General features: G+C 34.0%; 3 protein-coding genes, 1 long non-coding RNA gene and 1 pseudogene across 5 annotated transcripts; 2 read left to right on the top strand and 3 right to left on the bottom strand.

Annotated features, from left to right (window-relative positions):
- Positions 1-611: 611 nt before the first annotated feature.
- LOC133879775 (germin-like protein subfamily 3 member 2) lies at positions 612-1,707 on the top strand. Its single transcript, XM_062318551.1, has one exon. The coding sequence runs from the start codon at positions 980-982 to the stop codon at positions 1,637-1,639; it is 660 nt and encodes a 219-aa protein (XP_062174535.1). The 5' UTR covers positions 612-979; the 3' UTR covers positions 1,640-1,707.
- A 1,455-nt stretch (positions 1,708-3,162) lies between these two features.
- Positions 3,163-4,570, top strand: LOC133879777 (uncharacterized). The gene is made up of 3 exons (XR_009902145.1): positions 3,163-3,312; positions 4,223-4,306; positions 4,393-4,570. It is a non-coding gene; the product is annotated as an uncharacterized LOC133879777 (long non-coding RNA).
- A 495-nt stretch (positions 4,571-5,065) lies between these two features.
- LOC133879776 (uncharacterized) lies at positions 5,066-6,113 on the bottom strand. Its single transcript, XM_062318552.1, has 2 exons — positions 5,702-6,113; positions 5,066-5,459 (listed from the first exon to the last, which is right to left on the bottom strand). Exons 1-2 carry the CDS (start codon positions 6,011-6,013, stop codon positions 5,346-5,348), a joined length of 426 nt encoding a protein of 141 aa, XP_062174536.1. The 5' UTR covers positions 6,014-6,113; the 3' UTR covers positions 5,066-5,345.
- Positions 6,114-7,525: 1,412 nt separating this feature from the next.
- LOC133879774 (protein trichome birefringence-like 36) lies at positions 7,526-9,418 on the bottom strand. 2 transcript variants are annotated; one of them, XM_062318549.1, is made up of 6 exons: positions 8,976-9,418; positions 8,717-8,888; positions 8,446-8,627; positions 8,124-8,282; positions 7,666-8,001; positions 7,526-7,618 (listed from the first exon to the last, which is right to left on the bottom strand). In XM_062318549.1, the coding sequence occupies exons 1-5, from the start codon at positions 9,404-9,406 to the stop codon at positions 7,698-7,700; spliced, it is 1,248 nt and encodes a 415-aa protein (XP_062174533.1). In that variant the 5' UTR covers positions 9,407-9,418; the 3' UTR covers positions 7,526-7,618; positions 7,666-7,697. The 2 variants fall into 2 exon arrangements, with proteins under 2 accessions (XP_062174533.1, XP_062174532.1); XM_062318548.1 differs by having other exon boundaries at positions 7,526-8,001.
- Positions 9,419-19,912: 10,494 nt separating this feature from the next.
- LOC133879028 (putative disease resistance protein RGA3) lies at positions 19,913-21,885 on the bottom strand (annotated as a pseudogene).
- Positions 21,886-22,097: the final 212 nt, after the last annotated feature.

Genomic DNA, 22,097 nt, shown 5'->3' with positions numbered 1-22,097 from the left:
CTTGTAGAAGTGCTAATACACGTGCTTGTTTCTTTGAAGATTTATTAAAAGTACATCAAGGGAGTTGTTGAGTTGAAGAATATAGTAATAGATTTCATGAGTTTGGCATTAGAAGTTATGTTGAAGAAATTCGTAAAGAGCGAAACTTAAATGAAGGAAAGGGGAAAACTGTAGGCCAAGGGGCAAGGAAGAATGCCCACGTGAGGGGTCCATCTCTAGGGGAAAATGGTCCCCCCCCTTATATATTGCTTGTACAAGACTCCTCAGTAGAAATATTCTCTATTCTTTATCTCAAAATAAAGTGTAATTATGACAGCTTTTATAATTGAGGAAAAGTGGAGACAAAAAACAATGACAAGAAGTTGTACATGATGAACTCGTGTGAATGGCCTTATCCTTATGAACCAAACCATCATAATAATGCTAAAGTTTTTCCCTTCGTAGCAGTTGGGAGTTTCTTGGATTTAGCTCAAAAAAAAATGCGTGTGGGTGAGGTATTTGTAAGCATTTCATTTAGGGCTGCAATTCGTGTGCATGTCGTGTAGATGTATAGATATAAGACTATATAGATAAATCTTAATCCGATTCATTTAATTAAACGGATCAAACTAATAAACCCTAATCATCTATAATTTTGTATTGATTCGTATCGAATTTACAGGTCATTAAAAATTGTATATCATTATCTCACATGTGGGGTGCTTGAAGCATGGTTGAGCAAAAAATTAAGCCATGAACAAAGCTCAAACCCACTGGAAACTGCCAAAAGGCAAAAGCAAACTAGTGTTGGTAGATGCTATCTTTTAGGCTAACCAATCCTCTCTCTCTCTCTCTCCAAGCAAAGTAGGCCATGAAGAAACCACTTCCTATAATAATTACAGCCAGCAATATCCAATAATTATAGCCTCAAGTTTTTCCTGGTTTATGCAGCAATTTCTTCAGCTATTCTTGATCCGGCCATAACAAATCGTAAAAATATATGTCGCAGGAACTGAAAATACTGTTAGTCGTTGTTACTACTACTCTGTTCCACAGCCATGTGGCCTTTGCTTCTGACCCAGATCCAGTCCTAGACTTCTGCGTAGCCTTCAAAGACTCTGCAACTGCAACCACAACCACAAATCCATCATGCAAGAACTCATCAGCTGTCACTGTGGAAGATTTCACATTCTCGGGCATAAAATTTCCTGGAAACTACAGCCAAACAGGCTTTTCAGCCATGCCAGTGAACTCAAACGTGTTTCCAGGCTTAAACACGCTTGGCATGTCATTTGTGCGAGCAGACTTCGGCGTCGGCGGCATCAACGTGCCGCATTTCCATCCGAGAGCAACTGAGACTGCGTTTGTGTTGGAGGGAAGGATTTATTCGGGATTTGTGGACACGAACAACAGGGTTTATGCAAAAGTGGTCGAGAAAGGAGAGATTATGGTGTTCCCCAGAGGTCTACTTCACTTCCAAATGAACGTCGGAGACACACCGGCGAGTATTTTGGGGAGTTTCAACAGCCAAAACCCGGGCTTGCAGAAAATCCCGAGTGCAATTTTTGGATCTGGAATCGAAGAAAAGCTTTTGGAGAAGGCTTTTGGATTGAATGCCAAGGAGATCGCCAAGTTGAGGAACAGGTTTCTTTCCCACTGATTCACCTACCTACTACACTTGTATCCAACAAATTCAAAATTATTATTATTTAAGTTAATTTCATCGCTTTTTTATTTTCTTGTTGCTTTCACTAAGAATTATATATACTCATTAATTATTCATATTTTTTCCAACTTCAAAATGATTCCCCCTCAAAATTCAACGGCTATATCAGGACATTTTGTTTGGGGGGTCGGTTTGACATTTTGTTTGGAGGGTCCAACAAAATGTAAAATAAAAGCAGATAAGTCTTAGGTCTCGTTTAATTTACGGAATTGGTATTTTATTAGAAAAATGAATAATTGTTACTGGGAATGAGAAAGAGTGGAATAGAATAATTATTCAAATTCCTTAGTTTAGTGACAACACACATACCACAACTGGAATTGATCCAAAATTACTAAAAAACCCACATTTTTTTTTTTTTAAAAAAAAAAAGAACTCAAATCTTAAAAATAAATAAATAAATATTGGATCTTAGATTTGTGGGTGACAGATCTGATCTAAATTCTTTGTTATTTTTTTTTTTTTTTAAAAAAAATATTTTTATTTATTTATTTTAAGTTTAGTTTGGAAAAATTTAAAAAAAAAAATGATTTTTTTTTTTGTTTTTTTAAATGTTGTCCATTCTCTAAGGAATAGCTATTCCTCTAAAAAATGAGAAGAATAGCTATTCCTCTTCGTAAGAGAATAGTTAATCCCATGGAATATCTATTCCAAGGAATAGATTCCTACCAAATAAAGGAATAGCTATTTCAATGGAATAGTTATTCCATTTCTATGACTTATTCTGCGAACCAAACGAGACCTTAAATTTAAGGAGAAAACTTCACTTAATCTCTCAAAAACTTTCATTGCAATATTTGCAATCATTCCCCAAACTTTAAGAACTCTCAATTTAGTATATTCAAGTTTAAAAAGTTTGCAATGTCACATCTCCATTAGGATCCCCTGTTATATTCTAACGGAAATTTCCAAAATAAACTTGATTTTTTTTAAAAAATAATAATAATAATTATTATTATTTAGTTAAGGTAATTTTGTAATTTTATAAAATTTACAGGAGGAAGGTCATTTTGCCCGCTTATTGTCTTATTTAACTCCAAACCCTAACTTTAGGGGTGCCATTTTATACTTGAATACACTAAATTGTAAGTTTTTTAAGTTTAAAAAGATAATTGCAAATGTGATGAAAGTTCGATCAGTAGGGTTAAGTGAAGTTTCTCCTAAATTTATAATAATCATATAGCTATAAACAAAAGTTGCATGTTTATAAAATTATCTTAAAAGAAAACTTTCATTTCAAGTACAAATTTTTTTTAGTTTGCTATAAACTTGTGTAAGTAGACTTCTCCTATGGGGTTGAAATTTAAACATTTGACTAGGGGTAATGCTACGGAGTAGCATTATATGCGCACGCTATGCGCATTTTCAGTGGTTAACCCAACTCGGGTTAACCACCTTTTATTAAAAAAATAAAAAAATAAATAAAATAAAATAAAAAACAAACAAAAGACGACGCCCACTGCATTACTGTTTTCATTTTCCCTCTTTCACTCTCCCCCCAAATTTTTTTTCCCCCAAATTTTTTTCCCTCCACTTTCTCCCACCACCACTGTTCAGCTCCGGCCACCACGAAGCAGTGCCGACGCCCACCCAACGCCCACCATCTGGTAAATCTCCTTGTTTGTCTTTTAGATCTGTTTTTTTTTTCCTGCTATTTTTCCCCTGTAAGAGCCTCTGGTTTCTTATATTTGTTTTGTTTTTTTATCCTTTTTTCTTTCTGCTATATGTTGCTGTAAGAGCCTCTGATTACTTAGATCTATTTTTCTTTCTGGTTCTTTTTTTTTACAGAGAGAATGCTACTCCATAGATCTATTTGTTTTGGAATGCCTTTATTTTTGTTCCTTGCTTCTTGTTAAATTGATATTTTGTAGTACGAAATTAAGAGGACTAGTGCGTTTTGTGATCTACGGTTTTGGATAATTATTATTAATTTTTTGGTACTCTCTAAATCCATTGTGTGGGTTCGGTAGTAGCATTATTTTTTCTTTAGTCAGAAGTAAAAAAATTGTAACCATATTTGTTGGGCTATATTTTGTATTTGTTTTCCATCTACTGAATTTCTAGAATTGGATTTTGTATTTGGTTCATTTTTGTATTCGTATTTAAATGAATCAGATGTGTTTATTCTAATTGTGTATCTAATCAGCCATTTTACCTTGGATTTATTGTTTATCATGATTTTTTATTTTTCATTTGGGTTGATTAAAGTATTCTAATTTTGCCTTGGATTTATTGTTTATTATTCAGTCAGTTGCTTTGCATTCCTAATGCTGCTTTTGTTCACAATATTTTGGTTGTGCATAATACACTTTTGTTTCATCTTGTGGTTCTGTTTAGGTTAGCATCTAATTTTAAATTTCTCTTGTAATAACTCTTAGATGGACTTGGAGAATGAGTACGATGATGATAATTTGCTTATTAAAAAGATTTGTCAATTTGTTAACATTTTTCATGTTTTACTTGCAACACAAAACATTTACTTAACCTTTTTCATTTTTTATTTTTCATGATATGCAGCGTATACTCAAAGTTCCTTCGCCAATTTCACATAATATTCAGCATAGTGATGTTTTTGAAACTCAGGATAGTACAACTACAAAGGTATTTAAAAAGAAAAAAAAAATAAAATCATAATGAGATTTAAAAGTTGGCTTGTATTATCTAAAATCTTGCTCACAATTTTGCAGGATATATGGCCACGTGAGCTATTAAAAGGGTAGATGGAACAAGTGGAATAGAAGGAATGAAAGTTACAATATATTTTGTTGTTTTGAAATTTTTTTGTGTTGTATAGACAAGTGAATATGTAGCTTGTCCCTTTTTGTTGTTGCAATAGTAGATTTTCAAGGTGTTGCAACTACTTGAACAAGTTTATCCCCATGTACTTTGTTGGGATGTTGAATATTGTAATAAGATAGGAAGAATATTATCTGTTAAGTTGCCAAATGTTCCAACTTTGGAGTTCTTGTACTTGTATTTTAGGTTTCAATGGCATTTTTGAACATTGTCCATGCAATACAATATAGACAACAATTAAATCTTCCATTTGTTGAATTTCTGAGCTAACTAAAACCATTTGAGTTTCTTTTGCTCCTTATAGCAGAGAATTGAGGAGAATATCAGTATACAAAAGTGGGAATTTTTTGCCCAAAATGAATGCTTAGCAAATGAAAGTTGGTGAAAATGTTACTGTCACGTTAAATTGACCACATGACAAGCATGGATAAGCATTAGATTCCAAGAATGTGTTCCCCAATCCCTGCAGAGTATAAATAGGAATGCACCAAGTCTTCTTTATCTTCATGTACAGGAAGTGAGACTAAAAGTGAAAAAAAAAAATAATACCAAAAGCCCATAAGCTTGAAATAAGGCAACATTGTATATTGAAATCAAAGCAATTGTACAAAATTGTTCAAACCAACAAAACTAATGAGCAATCTAGCTCAAAACCGAAACAAAAACCAACAACCAACTGGACAAAACCAGCAAACAACCAAACTAATCAACAACAACTAAATCTATCAGTTACACCAAAAATATCAAGCTATCAGCATTACTCTAAAATGTGGAAACTGGTAGCAACTAAACCAATCAAAAAAATTGTTTGTCCCAACTATATCTCTTGGCTTCTTGATCTTGTTTAAATCACATCATTGGAGAACTTGCACGTTGCCAGTGAAGAACTTGAGCAAAAATTGATAGAAACACCATTGATACCACTGAGTTGCTGGAGCAAAAATTGTCCAATCCCTATCTGCAGCATATGATAACAACCTATCAGAAAGGGATAAAAATTCAAGAGTACAGAAAACAAAAATTAATCAAAAATTTCAATGGGTATGCTAAAGGGTGCTATAGATCTTATGGGTATCCAAAAAAAAGGCCGATTGAATACACAACCAAAATCAAGCACCAAAACCAACAAATCTAAGCAAAACCCAGATCAGTGAACCCAAAAAAAAAAAAAACAAAACCAGCCACAAACAGAGGCTACACCCCAGAGCCGGCAGAAGGAAGGCGGATTTCGCCAATACCGGCGGCGCGTGAAAACACGCACCGGCCCGGTACCACCCAGCCGAAGAGACACCCCCGGAAGCCCCCTCCCCACCGTGCAAGACCAGAAAATGGCGAAACGTGGCCGTCACGCGCGCCGAACGGCAGAAACCCCTCTGGCGCGTGCAGGCCACGCTCCGAGCTCCGGCAACCGGCGTGACCTGTGCGACCGGCAGCAGGAGCGGACAGCGACGGACATTCCGGCCAAAAGGCGCGTGTCAAGCGGAAAGCACCGAGCAAGCGTAGATCTGGCATCAAACATCTGCAAAAAAACAATAATAAACCGGCCAAACCAACACTCCGACGACACAAATCCAGCCACTCTCCCAACCATACCAGACGCGTAGAACCAACTGCCTGAGCCAAAGAAAAAACAAAAACAACTCACCATAGCCCAAAGACTAGATGAAATATCAACTCATCATAGCTCACAAGCTAGATGAAATAACCACCTCCACCGGAACAAGAAACCGAGGGGAACAAAAACAGGAAGCTTCCCTCTCCAGCAAGACACAACCGCACAACCCATCTCAAAACAGGAGAAAAGAGAATCGGGAGCTTCTCTCAAATGGAGAAGCCACCGACAACAAGCGTCCGAATAATTACAGCAAAAGCAAATGCGCATAGTTGTTTCTTTCTTTAGTTTATTTTATTTATTTTTTTATTTTTTTAATAAAAGGTGGTTAACCCGAGTTGGGTTAACCACTGAAAATGCGCATAGTGTGCGCATATAATGCTACTCCGTAGCATTACCCTTTGACTAGACAGATTATAAAAAATCCAAATAGACAAAAAAATAAATAAATAAATAAATAAAAAGAAACTAATCACCATTAGACACTATCATTCTAGAGGAAGTCATGGCTCTGAAAAAGCATTTCTCTTGCGGTAGCTGTAGAAAGTCGCATGCAGGTTCCAAGCCATTATAACTCTACCATCATTCTCGCATGCACCGACTCTCTTCTCTCGATGGATTGAATAATTAAATTTATTTCTTATTATTAACTTAATTAAATTTTTATAATAAGCGGTGATTTAACATTTATAACAAATTCACCAAAGTGGTCAAATTTTTTGTGAGCGTAAACAGTGCTCGCTGGATTTGGTGAACACCTGTCACTCGATCATCAAATAGAAAAAAAATAAAAAAAAAAATTAAAACATATCGGAGTGTGTGATATGATCGTTGGAAAAAGAATAAGAAAATCTTGAAAAAATAACATTTAAATGAAATAGTTAAAAAAAGTAAGTAATTAAAATAGAAAAAGATAATGTTATAGAAAGTAAATTTGATAAGCCTGATGTGAATGCTATATATATACATGAATATCACATGCATGAATCTCACATCCATGGTAAGTACATGTTCAATGTGTGTACAAGATATATATATATATATATATATATATATATATATGTGTGTGTGTGTGTGTGTGTACAAATATCATTTTTCTATATATTCCCCTCTTTCAACTTTTTTTTTTTTTTCTATGATAGGTACCTCTTTTTGGTATCCTATGCTCCAAAATATTCTCTTTCAGTCCTAAGTTAAAAAAACTAAAAAATAAAAATTCCATATTACCTCTTTTTTCTCCTTTTTCTTTTCTACCCCCTTTTTTTTAAAAAAAATAAAATAAAAAATAAGTGCATACAAAAGTTTCAATAAGAGCTTTAGTTGAGGTCGACAGGTGCATGCAAGTGTATACACACTTATAGAGAGCTATATATATATATATATATATATATAGACTTAATTAACTTTAGGTATTTTTAATACAAGGAAGAAAAGACAAATTAATATAGAACGAGCATTATCCATCATAGAAACATCACATACATGCAGTAGTTGGTAGCATCATCCTAATTAATTTTGAAGATTATAAAACAAACCCAATTAATTAGTTTACCTAATTAATTTTGGTTACAAAAAGTACGTAGTTCATTCTTTGAGCAAGGCACTCAACATCTCGTTCCAGGAATCAGGGACCCCAGGGAGGCACCAATGGCTGCAGTCAGAGGAAAAGTCCTTTAGATGCTGCTTCTCTTCTTGCCCCATTGCCCTTCCGTACACAGAAGGATGCCCATCTCTTCGAAGAGCAGTCATTGTGGTAATATCTTGCAGATACACTGGGAACCTCATCCTTCTCAACACCCCTTGTAACACAACCAATTGTTCTGGAACATGTTGGTGGCTAAAGAAAGCTAGAGGTTGTTGTTGGTTATAGCATTTCCATCCATTATCCCTGCCAAACCAAAAAAAAATTCTTTAAGATCGATTATAAATTGTTGGCCTGGCCTGGTAACCCTGCTAGACCCAGCAACCTGAATACCCGGTTCACTCAGCATAGACAACGGAGTCATGTACCTGTTATGTCGAGGTGACATGCTGCGGAAAATGACTTGGGTTTTGCTAGGGTCTACATTTAAATCTATCCATTTTGCCCATGTTGTCAGTCCTTTCTCATATGCAACCATCGGATTCATAGTTGTAAATTGACTATTTCCCTCCATTAAATAGTCCCACCTAAAATTAATGAATAAACCAATAAATAAACTATACAAAAATTAAAATTATGAAGTGCTTGACCATAACTCTTGAATTTTTTTTTTTTAAAAAAAATAGAAGAAAAGAAACAATTAAATAAAGAGAGAAAATAATATAAATGCAAGAAAAGTGGTACTCTTACGAACTCCATTTATCAGAATGAGTCCACCAGTGAGCAGAATCAAAGACAAGGATGTCAACGCCTCTCCAATACTTAGCATTCTCTTCGATCTGATCCAAATGCAAGATTCTCTTGTTTTCACCTCCTTTCTTCAACTCCACTAGAAGTGGTGCCCAACTAAACTCTATTGATGTCTCAAAATCCTGCATGGATGTTAATTAATTAATTGATTAAATTAATTTGAGCTCATCCTCCTAAGAAAATGAAGCAAATCTGTTAAAAAATTAATTACCATAGCATGGAAGGCCATGGAAAGACCATTATAGGTCACCCTCTTTCGAGCAGTTGGAATAACTCCTTGCACTAAGCACACAAGAGACTCCCATTGATTCCTCATTATAGAATCACCTACCAGCATTATTCTTTTCCTTCTCATCCTTCCAAGAAAATCCAACGCATCAAACCTGTACGAATATCACCACCGGCCGACAATCACGTGAAATGATTAATTGAAATATTCGAACTCACGACCTTTGTTAAATTATATATACCTTGGAATAGAACAAGCTTGCGGCTTCCACTTCCACTTCTCGTAGTCAGAATCCGGGCGTCCGTTTTTCTGACAAGTGACGGTTGTAGTAAGATAGGGACAGTTTGAGTCGTAGAGAGGATAAGATTGATCATAAACCCATTTCCCAACGGAAAAGTCACATCTTCTTCCCGAATCATGCCGGCTTTGCACCACGATCACTTCGTTATCTTCCTCAGTCAGCCACGGCTCTGCTGACGATTCAGTTCCATGAAAGAAGATGCTGAGGAAGAAGAAGACCATAAGTACTACTCCATACTTTGGTTTAGCCATTAAAGCCTGCAGTGGGAGAAGCTTCAAAGCTACCTTGATCAAGCTAGCCAGGAAATGAAAGGCATTATATGTTGACTGGAAGGGTTCGATTGAGGCATGACTTACGGTGGAGTGGGCCATATGTCTCCTTTACTCATTCATATCTATCATTTCATTTCATCATTGCAATGCCAAAAAATTTTCATTAACTTGACTCTCTCAATGTTCTACGGATTTGGCTTAATTAGCTGTATTTATTTATTCTGTAATTTTTTTTTTAATGATTTAGCTTTTTTTTTTAAGTCTTTTTTTTTTTACAACACTAAAATCAAATCCATGTTCGACAATATTGGAGTAAAATTTTATTAGGAAAAACTTTATTTAAATCTCCTGAACTTAATTCCATCACTTTTACAATGTTTTTCCAAAGTTTAAAAACTCTCAATTTAATTAGTTATGTATCAAACTTTTTTTAAAAAAAAAAAAAAAAATTAATCTCATCAGTCCATTAGGATTTTTTTTGTTAAATACTAGCGGAGGCTATTGAAATGCCTAAAATAACCTTATTCAAAAATAAAATTTTAATTGTAATTTAAGGATAATTTAGTAATTTTTATAAAGTTTACAGTAATATAATGATTATTGTATCTTTTGACTGTCTAATTTAATTTCAAACCTTAACGGAAGGGTTTGAAGTACTGCAAAGTCCTTTACAAAATGACTTATAATTAATAAATAATTAAGAGTGTAAAATTAACATATTAATCACAACAAATGTATACAACTGCAAACTACGTTGACCAAATAATAAAGTCCATCACTTTTACAATGTTCCTCTAAGTTCAAAAACTCTCAATTTAGTGTATCGAACTTTTTTTTTTAAAAAAAAAAAATTTTCACCCCTCTGCGGAGGCTATTGAAATTCCTAAAATAGCCTTATTTAAAAATGAAATATTATAATTTAAAGATAATTTTATAAAGTTTACAGGAGTATAATGGTCATTATATCTTTTAACTATCTGATTTATCATCAAACTCTAACAGGAGGGTTTGAGGTACTACCGCAGTCTTTTACAAATTAACATATAATTAATAAGTAACTAAGAATGTATAATTAACAAATTAATCACAACAATTCTGTACAACTTCAAACTTTACGTTGACTAAATAAGTAATTTTTCCTTTTCTTTATTAACTAATTACGTGTCTAATCGATTTGAAAGAGAAAAGAGGTTGGTTGGTTGGTTTGGTGGATAAAAGAGTAGGAATGAAAACAAAAGAAGCTTAGAGGCCGAGAGTTACGGCCTCGTATGCCATGCCATGCCATCATTTGTGTTTCTTCTTTCAATGTCATAAAAGGCTAAAGCAGGGAAGACCCACCATTAGTTATTCTATCTTTCTCCCTTTTATTAGGTCAAAAGTTTTACCTAACCCAGGTTTAATTATGATCATACAAATTAATTTATTCTAATCAATCATAGCGGCAATGCTTGTCTATAGAAGCTCAAATATGGTAAAAAAAAAAAATTATACTCTAGTTGGAAAATAGTTTTGGAATGGTGCCCAATTCACCCTAGGATATGTGCAGATGAAGTTTACCAAGCCCTACCAAAACCGGGTTCTAAATTCCTCTTTTTTAGAGGAATGTTATTTAATAGGGATGTACATGCGAATGTAGATACGGTTATTTGCAATATTTATAACCGTATCTGTAAAATGCGGATATCACTTTTAGATATCTGCACTCGTATCGTGTTTTTACTAATCGCATCCATCCAGTCATTATCTGTTATCCGCATATTAAGTAATGAGTCTTTTAGGTCTTCTTTGGGTCTCTAAAAATACATATTTTAATCGATTTTAAAAATAATTAGGCCGATTTTTAGTGTTTTGGGCTTGTTTAATTATTATTTTTTTAAGCTCTAATCTTTTGAAAATATATTAATTTCATATTACTTTTGCATTTTTGCTTAAGTATTACACGAGAAAGTAACACATCCAATCAAATTAACGTAAATATAACCTATACCTAATCTAAAACAACGTCATTTGATATTAAACACCAAAAAAATGTCGTTTCGATGAATTTATTGTATACATACTCTAAAACCGTTATTAACATCAGTATGTGCGGATAGCGAATACGGGCGATTAATATCCATCTGCATGTACACCTATATAATTGGAATGACATGATAATGACAATTAACTTTTAGATCAACACTTGTAAAACAAAAAAAATAGTAAGGATTAATTTTTTACTGTCACGTCATTCTAATTATATGGCATAGACGGATATGATTATCTATATTAATTTAGCCTAATCTTGAGTACTTGCTTGGAATATGCTTAGGACTTGGGCCTAATTATGTTTCATCTTTTCTTTTCCTTAGTTTTTTGGTTGAAGAAAAAATGAGTGTTGTGTACTTTGTATTGTAGATTTTAAGTGGAGAAGAAAATAAGATAGAATCACAAAACAGCATTGTACAAACTACAAATATTCCTACAAAAACATCTTAAAGAATGATGTGGCCGCATGCAGAGCATACCTAGTCCACAGAGGATATTAGGATCATGTATGACAAGTGTATTAATAGGAGAGGCCCAAATCAATTTTTTTAATTAAAAATATATGGCAACGTGTGTATTCCTCAATCTCTCATCCATCTATTTTTCAAATTTATTATTAAATATGTGAGATTTACACAAATCCAATAGTAAATTTGAAAAAAAATATTAATGGAGAAGAAAAAATAACATTTATCATATTTGGAAAAAAAAAAAATATATATATATAAATGGTATAAAACAAGCCTTTTTGTAGCCACCAATAAGAAGTTGACACGTCGGCTAAAAACAAAGAAAATTAAATGTTGTTAAAACACCGTATCCCTCTCAGACAACTCCATTTACCTTCTACAAAAAAAGAACTACTTCAAGTGCTTCAGCTCGTCAATCTCCCACCACTTCAAAACAGAGCACCCAAAATCAAATGTTTTGAAGAAAACAAAGCAACCAAAATCATCATATTTGACAGAGGAATCATCATATTTCTCAAGCAACAAGAAGCTCTCATGCTTTAGATTTCTAAGCATAACCCCAAGGTTAGGATATTGATGAACTGAGACCACAACAACCCCACACCTCCACTTATTTTGGAACATCAGACAAATATAAACTTAATTATTCCACTTGTTTGGTTGCATTCAAAACTGTTGGCCGGAGCTAAGGCTGAAGTCTCATCAGATACGAAACACATGTCATTGGATAAAGAGATCAGGAGACCACCCCAAGACATAGAGACAAGTCACGCACGAGTAGAGTTAATAGTGCTAGCTACGAACCATGTATTTTGTAAAGCTCATTATAGACAATTATATATAGATTCATTCATATGTGATACTTGAGTTATAAATACAACAGAACCTCTCATGATTCGGCAAATTAGTTGAGGCATTCCAGCATACACGGACCTTTGTGTGCGTATTTTCATTTTTGTTTCCTTTAGATTATACACAGATAGAGACGGAGAGTTAAAGAAATTAGAGAGAGAAAGATCATGTAGGTTCTTCGGTGGCGTCCAGCAGCGAAATTGTGGCATAGGTTGGTCCAGTAGTGCACGACGGAGGAGAGGGAGGTGGTGGTTGCTTGGTGGGGTGGGCGGTGGATCTCTGGGTTAACTTATCAAGACTGGTAAATTTCGTGTTTTTCTCTCTCGCTCATTTGGTGTAATATACTGATTTGTCTATTTTTTATTGGATGGCACAAAAAACTTGATTTATGTCACATCTTTATAGAAGTTCTTTTCTTTTTATCCATTTGCAAATTCTTGCTTATTTTTGTCATATTGGCTACTTTTTTAAAAAAAAAAAAAAATTTATTTTCCTTCATTTATTTTTAATTTTTGTGCATTTCTAAATCTATAGCTCTAGCTTTTTATCATCCTTTACAAACCGTTATAACTCAATTTTTTTTTTCACCTACTCATCAATTACTTTTTGTTCCTTCTCTCTCTTAAAAGTCTATTTTATTAGTAAGTTATTTAATAGTAAATTATATTTTCACACCATGATTTGCCTTTTCATTATCCTTTAAAGACGGAGTTAGAAATTTAATTTGAAAGCGAATTGCACTAAAAATTTTGAGAGGAGCCATATCATTAAAAAAAAAAAAAAAAAAAACCCATTTTTTAAATTTTTTAACAAATTTATTTTCTATAAACCACCACACATCCCTAACGACTAACGTCTATGTGGCGTTGTCCCTAGAACCAAAAAAATCAACCTTCGTATAGTCAATTTTTGTTTAATTTCAAGAGAAATGATTGGTGCACAACAGTTGTGCGCACCACTCTAGAGACATGGGATAGGTCCCACGTGGAACCCATGTGGTAGAAATCACCACATGGAACCCACCCCATATCTCTAAGACCTCACACAACTCTTGTACAATTGTTGTGCAAGAGTCATTTTCCTAATTTCAATGTCATAAATATGGGCCATTATTCTTTTTGCCAACTATTTGTGACCAAATTTTGTAAAAAGTGGATTTTACCCCAGAAAGAAATGAATAAATAATTGTACAATTGGGGTTCATAATTCATTAGGATTGGATTACATAACAAGAGATAATCCTTTTCCTTCCTAATCTCGGTGAAGATGGTATTTTATTCCATATTTTTAATCCAGTCAAGAGACTTTACCACCTGTACAGTTAACACCTTTAATATAATATAATCTAATAGGCTAAGAAAATGAGGATGGTATGACTTTTAGGCCATATTAAAATTTATTGAGGATTTTTAATTAAGAAATTATAACGTAATATAGAAAATTAATTTGTATTATTTTCTTCATACTTGATGATAATTTTAATTTTCAACAACTCTATATTTTCATTTCAATTAACGAAATGGTATATATGAATGATAAAATACTTAAACGATAGAGACATGTTACACGTATATTTTTTATACATCTTTTTTCTAAATTAATCATTATATTTATAGGATCCACATGTGAGTTCTTGTGGGTCCTACAAATTCAATGATTAATTTAGAAAAGAAATGTGCAAAAAATGTACAAAAATCATTTCTCTAAATTAACAATATATCCAAGCATTCATAAGTTAAAACTAATATTAAGAGTATATTTGTCAAATACATTTTTGTAATATTAGGGGTACGGTTAAGAAGAGAAAAATATTTGCTCAAAAAAACCTAAGGTTTCCATAAATTTTAATTATGATAACGATAATCAAATCCTTATATTATATAATTGGATCAGGTTGAGCTAAAAAAAAAAAAAAAAAAAGAGGGTATTTTGAAAATTTTGACACCATCTTCGTTAGGGTTTAACAGAAAAGGGGTATTTGGCATTCAAAAAAACCTCAGGTTTTCATAAATTTTAATTATGATAACGATAATCAAATCCTTATATTATATGCATGGATCAAGTTGAGCTAAAAAAATGAGTATTTTGAGAATTTTGACACCCCCTCCGTTAGGATTTAATGGAAAATCTTAATGGATTGGTGAGATTGAAAAAAGATTGAAAGATGGATTTACTAAATTGAAAGTTTTTTAAGTTTAGAGCGGTAATTGAAAAAAGATTGAAAGATGAACTTAATGTTGTCGCCCACCTCCAACCTTCAGAGATGTACGTCCTTGAGACATCTTTGGTACTCGCCATGTCACTTAGCCGAGTTTTACGGATCAGACTCTTTATAATTATTTATTTGAATTTAAAAAAAATTGAATATATGATTATGAGAGATTATTTAGAGTAATGTTAAAAAATCTTTTGATGTTTTCTCGGTGTACATCTGAAATGGCATAAATATAATTTTTTTATTAAAAAATTGCATCTATGTCATCCAAAAGGACGTAGATATAATTTTTTTAATTATATATATATATGTTATTCCAGATATACATCAGGAGAATACCAGGAGATGCTCTAGTATTGTTAGACTATTTATAGAATTCACATGACCAAATAAAAATTAGTTGTCCAATCACTTATCCAGTCAGGTAGATCCCATAAGTAGTTTCTCACAATCACCTGCTTGAATTCTTTTAAATTCGAACAAATAATTGTAAAAGATTTTAATTCGAGTTCAAAACTTGACATACTCTTTATATGTATATTCTAGTGACTCTAATGATCATTCCTTAATTCATTTATTTGATGAGAATGTGACTTTTAGGAAGTAGTAATGAGCCTTGTGTAGATGACACACTTTGATCATGATGAATTGTCTCATGATAACACTGATATTGAAAAGAACCTTCAACTGGCTTATGATAAGCTTTTTAAATAATGTCTCAAGAAGTTTTGATTTTCCTTTTTAAAAAGACATGTTGATATTGATTTCATATACACCGATAATTATACAAACTTTAAATCATAACCATAAAATAGATATTATCTATTTTACAGTCATAAAATGCAAACAAGGAGACTAAAATTTGGAGGCATAGAGGAGATTGGTCATATAACTGCAATCAAATGGTAATAGCTAGGCAAGTGTATGGTTGAAATGTAGGTCTTCACAATCAACAATCAACAAACTACGAATTGCAAAGATGTGTGAAAATCATATTAATGAAGAACATATTGAAAGAAAATATGCTCGATGTGAAATTTGAATTACACAAATTTTACATCAAGTAAAGATACCTCTCGATGAATTCACCTTCGACGCAACACCCCCCCCCCCCCTGGTGCTCCTGGGCCTTCCAACTTCCTGACGCTGTCCTTAGCTCCGCCATCCACCCTCCACGCACCTGCGGATCTCACTTGCTAGCAATTGTTCTCTACGTGTCGACACATGGTTCCTACTCTCTGGTGCGTGGAAAACCCATAAGTAAGATACCAATATTTTACACGGAAAACCCTCTAATGTCAAGCAAAAAACCACGGAATCTAATCTAGTTAAATCTTTCATTATCAACAATAATGAATTTACATCTGTCTTTTCTAGAACAATTTCTATAGGCTACCAACACGTCAAGAACACATACATTATTGCATTGCAACATGAATGCATCACCTTAGGTGGATATCAACGAGAACAATAAAGAAAAATATCACCAAGTGGGTATGAGCAACTAAGCAACGTACTGAAGAAGATTTCCAACAACTGAAACTCTCATTTTTTCAGAGCAGAAAACTCCAAGATCATTTGATGCTAGATAATGTTCCTCTAGAGAAATAATACAGGAGTTCCAAGCACCTTGCATCTTTAGGTTATAGCTATCAACCTTCATATTTTTGGCATGCTTTTACATATAAGCAAGTCTAGAGAAAAGTTGCATGCATGCCAAAAGTAGATTTATTTAATAAAATATCAAATTGCCTTAATTTGCCACTCTAACAGAAACGCAAGTCCCTTTGAAATTGTTGAGGTGGCCAGTTCATTAAATTGGGAATCACTTATTCTTTGTATTAAGTTGTATTAACAACTATAGTTCTTTTTTCTATTTCTTCTTCTTTTTTTTTTTTTCTTTTTTTTTTTTTTTTTTTATAGATAACAACTATAGTTCTTAATCCATGAACTCAGTGCCTTTCTCGCCAATTTATCCTCTTCCGTGTCTAGGCTGCACAAGAAGGGAAAGCTAAAGAAAATAACTCCTCCACAAACTTGTTGAAATGATTAATTCACATGTCTAAGTAATTCTTTATGATTAAAATGATTATAATTGGAAAAGCATAAAGATGACAATAATTGCCAAATTGTTTTACAAGCAAGAAAGAGTATAATGAGATAAATAAACAACATGTTAGTTTGAAATATTTCAATGTGAACCCATAAATTCACAAGCAGTCATAGCCCAAGAATTTGGTACCTAAAATTAAAGCTATCCTCCACATTAGGTAGCACTCTTTAAGTTCTAACACAAAAGGCTATCATAAAAATAAATAAATAAATAAAGGATATGTGTAGCATCTTGCAACAAATTTTTGATATCCAAAAACAAATGAAGCTGTTTATTTTGCTTAACCCTAGAAGTGATTGGTTTACATGAGGAATCAGATGCTTGCACAATTGTTTTCTAGTTGCTACATAATTGCAGTGCCAGCTTGCTTTGATGAAACAGGTACTCTTTAACTCTTGTAAGTTTCAGCATTTCTTTCCCATCTAGCTTCCACATAAAGAATCAAAAAATCTGAGAAGTTGACAATACCTGAAATTTAAGGGAACAAAATTTAAATACAGCTGGATTGGTATTTCATTTCATTACAGAGAACAAAGAATTCATGTATGGAACTGTATAAACAATATGGAGTGTTGAGTCCTTTTCAAATCAATTCTAGTATTGGGATTTCAGTAATCCTATGCCAATCTGTTTCTTTTTGTTTTGGTTTATAGGGATTTCTGCTTTCTCCAATATCGAGTTTTAAAATATCTGAACTTTGAAATTTCAATTATTTTTAAATTTTCTCTGCACCAAGTGGAGCATAAAGTGAATACTGAATAACATCTCTGACGTGGTGTGCATGTCTAAACTAAATCTCCAAGCCATGGTTTTCATCCAAACTTCTCTACCAAACAACACATGGATAATTTTTTGTAAATCTTTTTATCTTAAAAAAAATAGGCAAATCTCTTTTAAAACATCAATAACTACAAAGTTGCAGGCCTATAACTCATGAGTTATACAAAGCTATTGAAACAACTTCCACATTACCTTGCAATAAATAAAATTACTACTAAATATATGAGACAGAAAGTACAAACTAGAAGCAATGTCCATTAGGAGAAGTGTAAACCACAAACCTCATATTTCTTAAAACAAGCAGTAAAGGTATCATCAGAAGTTGCTAATATCTATAGAAAGAATATCTTCATCAAAGAAAGGCTTTCACTAATATGCCGTCTATATTGGTAGTAATAACTGCCAACGAATTGTAGCTTCATTATAAATAGTAATCAGTGTAAAGAAACATCTGCTAAAGTGAAAATCAAGTACTTATATATGAAGATGTGTAGATAACATAGTCAGATTGTGCTATAGGTACTTTTGAACCACTAGGAAAAGGAGAAGCTCTTGAACATCAACTTATGGTCCTTAAACTAAGACAACCAAACATATAGAAACTAATACAAAAGTTAGAAAGAAAAAAAATTGTTACTGTTTAGAAACAATCTCAATTTCATTAGCAATTACTATTTGAATTAATGACAAGAAGTCCAGTCAAATTGGAGCATAAAGTGAAATGCATCCCTAAAATCATGCACATATAAACTCCATATCGGTGAACCGATAGAAGTACGTATCTCGCTATGCTTTTATTTCAAACTAAGCTAATTAAAATACATTAGGAATTTCTATTTAGAATGGAATCATTCAAGTGTGTTGATTATTTGAAGATAAAGTGACATGTTAGAAGCTTAATGTAACAAAGAATCGAACCAAAATGAATACCTGTGCATAATCCCTGTTTCCTATTTCTTCTGCGCTTCATCAACAACTGGTTCTGTTACACTGATGAAGCTCTGAAATTTAACATCCAAGAAGTACTGAGAGAGAAAAATGAAGAAGGTGAAAGTGAGGAAAGTGAATACGTACTAAATTTCTACGAAGAATTAAGAGGAAAGCGTGAATTTAATACCTTGAACATGTATAAATCTTTGCAGAGGCAGGTCCCATCAGTATAACTCTGGGATGTGAGCAATTTTGGGACACCCCCGAATTTCCAGCCTCCGAGAAGATGTTAGCCTACGCATTCCTTTGGGCAAAGATGACAAACTAGAGCATTCACCAATTTCAAACAGTTGAAGTGACGTGCAATTGTGGATCCACTCTGGTATAGCCGTCAAGCTATCACAATAAGAAATCCTGAGCATTTGTAGAGTGGTAACATGTTGAAGCCCTGACGGGGGAGACACCAATTTCGGAAGATCTATGAATCTCGGAGAGAGAAGGCTCTTAAGGCCTTGCCATTGCTTCCCATCCTCGTCATTAGCTAGATCAAGCCCATTGCAAAAAGCAAGTTGCAGGTCTTGAAGAGCAGTGAGATGTTGTATACCTTGGGATAGAGACTCTATTCTATGGCAGCACCATATCAACAAGGACTCGAGAGAAGTGAGGTTTAGCAGCCACTCCTGTGGCAGGGTTTTTAGTTCCGCAATGGAAATTAGTTTCAGATGCTTCAATTTTGAGAGAGGAGTGGATGACATATTCATCTTCATTGTTTGTTGCAGTGGCTTCAAGCTAGCATTGCACATGATCAAATTTTCTTCAAGATGTGGAAACATTGGCATGGAAGTCAACATAGGGCAACCCGAGATGCGCAATGATGAAAGACGAGGAAATGAAGATTGTAAATGATCATTGTCACCATTGACCTCCACAAAAGAATTTCTTCTCTTCCGCCACCCTTTAAGATTAGGGCAAGCTTCAAGGTCGATTACGTTGAGGGATGGGAAAAATTCTACTGGCACCAATGAAGAAGAAGAAGAAAACTCATTGCTATCGCCACTATCTGATATGTATTGCATAGCATCCAACTTTCTGAAAATAAGACACTTAAGAGAAGGCAGTTGACTCAATGTTGGCAAATATTGGCATTTCTTACAATTCAATAATCTAAATTCAACAAGATTTGTGAGTGACAAAAGCCAACTTGGAAGCCTCATACCCTAATAGCCTTCTAAATGAAGCTTTTTAAGATTTGTGTGTGGTTGGAAGCCTTCCAATAACATTTCATCGTCAACAACCTCCGAATCATTGACATCTTCTTCAGTACTACTCCAGATTAAATGCAAAGCATGAAGATGTTGTTCCTCCTTTAAGTTTGCAGCCTTATATTTTGACCCAACATCTTTCTCAATATGCCTCATATCTCCAATCACTAACTTCCCTCTCAGGTTGTTTAGCTCATTTAGGTCTTTCAATTCACCAGTACTATGCCTCGAGAGATCAGAACCTGAATAGACCACAAATTTTGATAACGTCTGAAGATTAGTCAGTTGTCCCAATCCATGCGGCATATAAGTCAAAGCCTTACACTCATCAATCTCAAGATGCCTGAGGTTGACTAATTTGTTAATGCTTCTCGGCAATTCTTCAAGACTGAAACAAAAGGATAGTCTTAGAGTTTTCAAATTTTGCAACCCGGTTATAGAATCGGGTAACTTCTTGATATCATTTCGAGAAAGATCAAGATATCTTAAATGCTTCAACTTACAGACAAAGCTTGGCACTAAATCAAACTTTCTTCCATGCAGATCCAACACCCGCAAGAAGTTGAAACTTGAAAAAATTGAATCACAATCGAGCTCACCCACAAAAAACTCGTCACTTGGGCAAAGAAATGTTCATATCCTACTTGCTTTAGACAACGAAGTTGGAACTTGGGAGAAAAAATTCAGATTGTAACCGGTTGATAAATGACGAGTTTTCTCATCAATGTTTTTCTTATTATTTAATTCTAATGTTGTGATCAACAATCCTGCCACTAATTTAGAAAGATCGTGCATGAGGTCATGCATTTTGCATTGAATTATGTTACCAAACTCATCTATTTCAGCTTCTTGAAAGAACGATCTCCAAAGTAAATCCACAAAATACTCATGACCAACATCTTCCAAACATTGGTTTTGATCCGATAACTTGATAAACCCTTGTGCTATCCAGAGATTAATCGGTGTCGATTTATGAATAGTGTGATCCTTAGGAAATAAACTACAAGCAAAGCAATGTTTCAAATGTGAAGGAAGTTGATCATAACTCAAGAGTTGGTAAGATGTCATTTTCCTTTTGAGGTATTTTTGAAAGTTGGTTGTCCTTAAAAGATAACCACTCTTGTAGTTTTGAAGTGTAGTGAGCATCCCATTGTTTGTATGGAGAGGGACGCCTGAACACTTTTCAACCATCTCCTTTCCAACTGTCATGATGCCGGAATTCTCCGGCTCTTGGCCTTTCTCAAATCCCATATGCTTGAACAAAGACCACGACGCGACTTCGTCTAAAACCCTTAAGGAATATTGGTGAACTGTGCCGCTAATCATTGCAGCCTTTTCGCTGCGTGTAGTAACTAATATTCTACTGCCTCTTGCACCTCCCATGATCAACACTTCTTTCAACCTAAACCACTCTTTAGGATCCTCATTCTACACATCATCCAATACGTACAAGTAAATACTTCTTTCCATCAATCTCTTCTCGAAGATAGTGTATCAATGTATCCATTTCAACAATTTCTTGTTTCCTCTTTGTTGCAGATTCTAAGGTTTTTTCCACAATATTTTTAACATCAAAGGTACATATCAGAGACACACACCCACATTTTTAGCTGAAAATGCTTTTCAATAATCTCATCGCTGAATAGGAGTTGAGCTAGTGTAGTCTTTCCTAATCCACCCATACCAACAATTGGAAGGATGGAAACATTCTCTTCAACGCTGGACTCCATTAGACGTTCTACAACTGCCTTCCTATCAACCTCTCTACCAATAACTTCATCCGCACGTACAATAGAATGAGTATTATCCCTCTCCCTATTCCTGCAAACTCGTGTAATCTCTGCATCATGGCGTTCCTTTAAATGGAACTTCCTGTCGGCTTCAATGGAATCTAACCTTTCTCTAATCGCCTTAATCTTATGGCCCATTGTAAGACCATAGACAAGCTGGTTAGATTTGGAAAAGAAGATCTTTTGCCTTGTTATCCCAGGTCATCATTTCTCGCAACAGGGCCTCAGTAGACAAATCATCGAGCAAGTCGTCTGCATCATTAATGGAATCATTTAGCTTTACGAGCCATTCTCCAACGGCATGGTTCCCCTTTTCTTTCTTCAATAAACTAATAAAACCAACTTACATC

The sequence above is a fragment of the Alnus glutinosa genome, chromosome 10 (assembly GCF_958979055.1).
Source record: "Alnus glutinosa chromosome 10, dhAlnGlut1.1, whole genome shotgun sequence".
Lineage (NCBI taxonomy): Eukaryota > Viridiplantae > Streptophyta > Magnoliopsida > Fagales > Betulaceae > Alnus > Alnus glutinosa.
Note: the sequence above shows the minus strand (reverse complement) of the source record. Positions and strands in the feature narration are given on the sequence as shown.

Excerpts from the sequence above, each read along its gene's own strand:
- LOC133879775 (XM_062318551.1), top strand. The coding sequence starts at position 980 with ATGTCGCAGGAACTGAAAATACTGTTAGTCGTTGTTACTACTACTCTG.
- LOC133879776 (XM_062318552.1), bottom strand. The coding sequence starts at position 6,013 with ATGCCAGATCTACGCTTGCTCGGTGCTTTCCGCTTGACACGCGCCTTT. Across the intron at positions 5,460-5,701 it reads TTCCTTCTGCCGGCTCTGGG|ATAGGGATTGGACAATTTTT; the intron begins GTGTAGCCTCTG and ends CATATGCTGCAG.
- LOC133879774 (XM_062318548.1), bottom strand. The coding sequence starts at position 9,406 with ATGGCCCACTCCACCGTAAGTCATGCCTCAATCGAACCCTTCCAGTCA. Across the intron at positions 8,628-8,716 it reads CCATGGCCTTCCATGCTATG|GATTTTGAGACATCAATAGA; the intron begins GTAATTAATTTT and ends ACATCCATGCAG. Across the intron at positions 8,283-8,445 it reads CATTCTGATAAATGGAGTTC|GTGGGACTATTTAATGGAGG; the intron begins GTAAGAGTACCA and ends CATTAATTTTAG.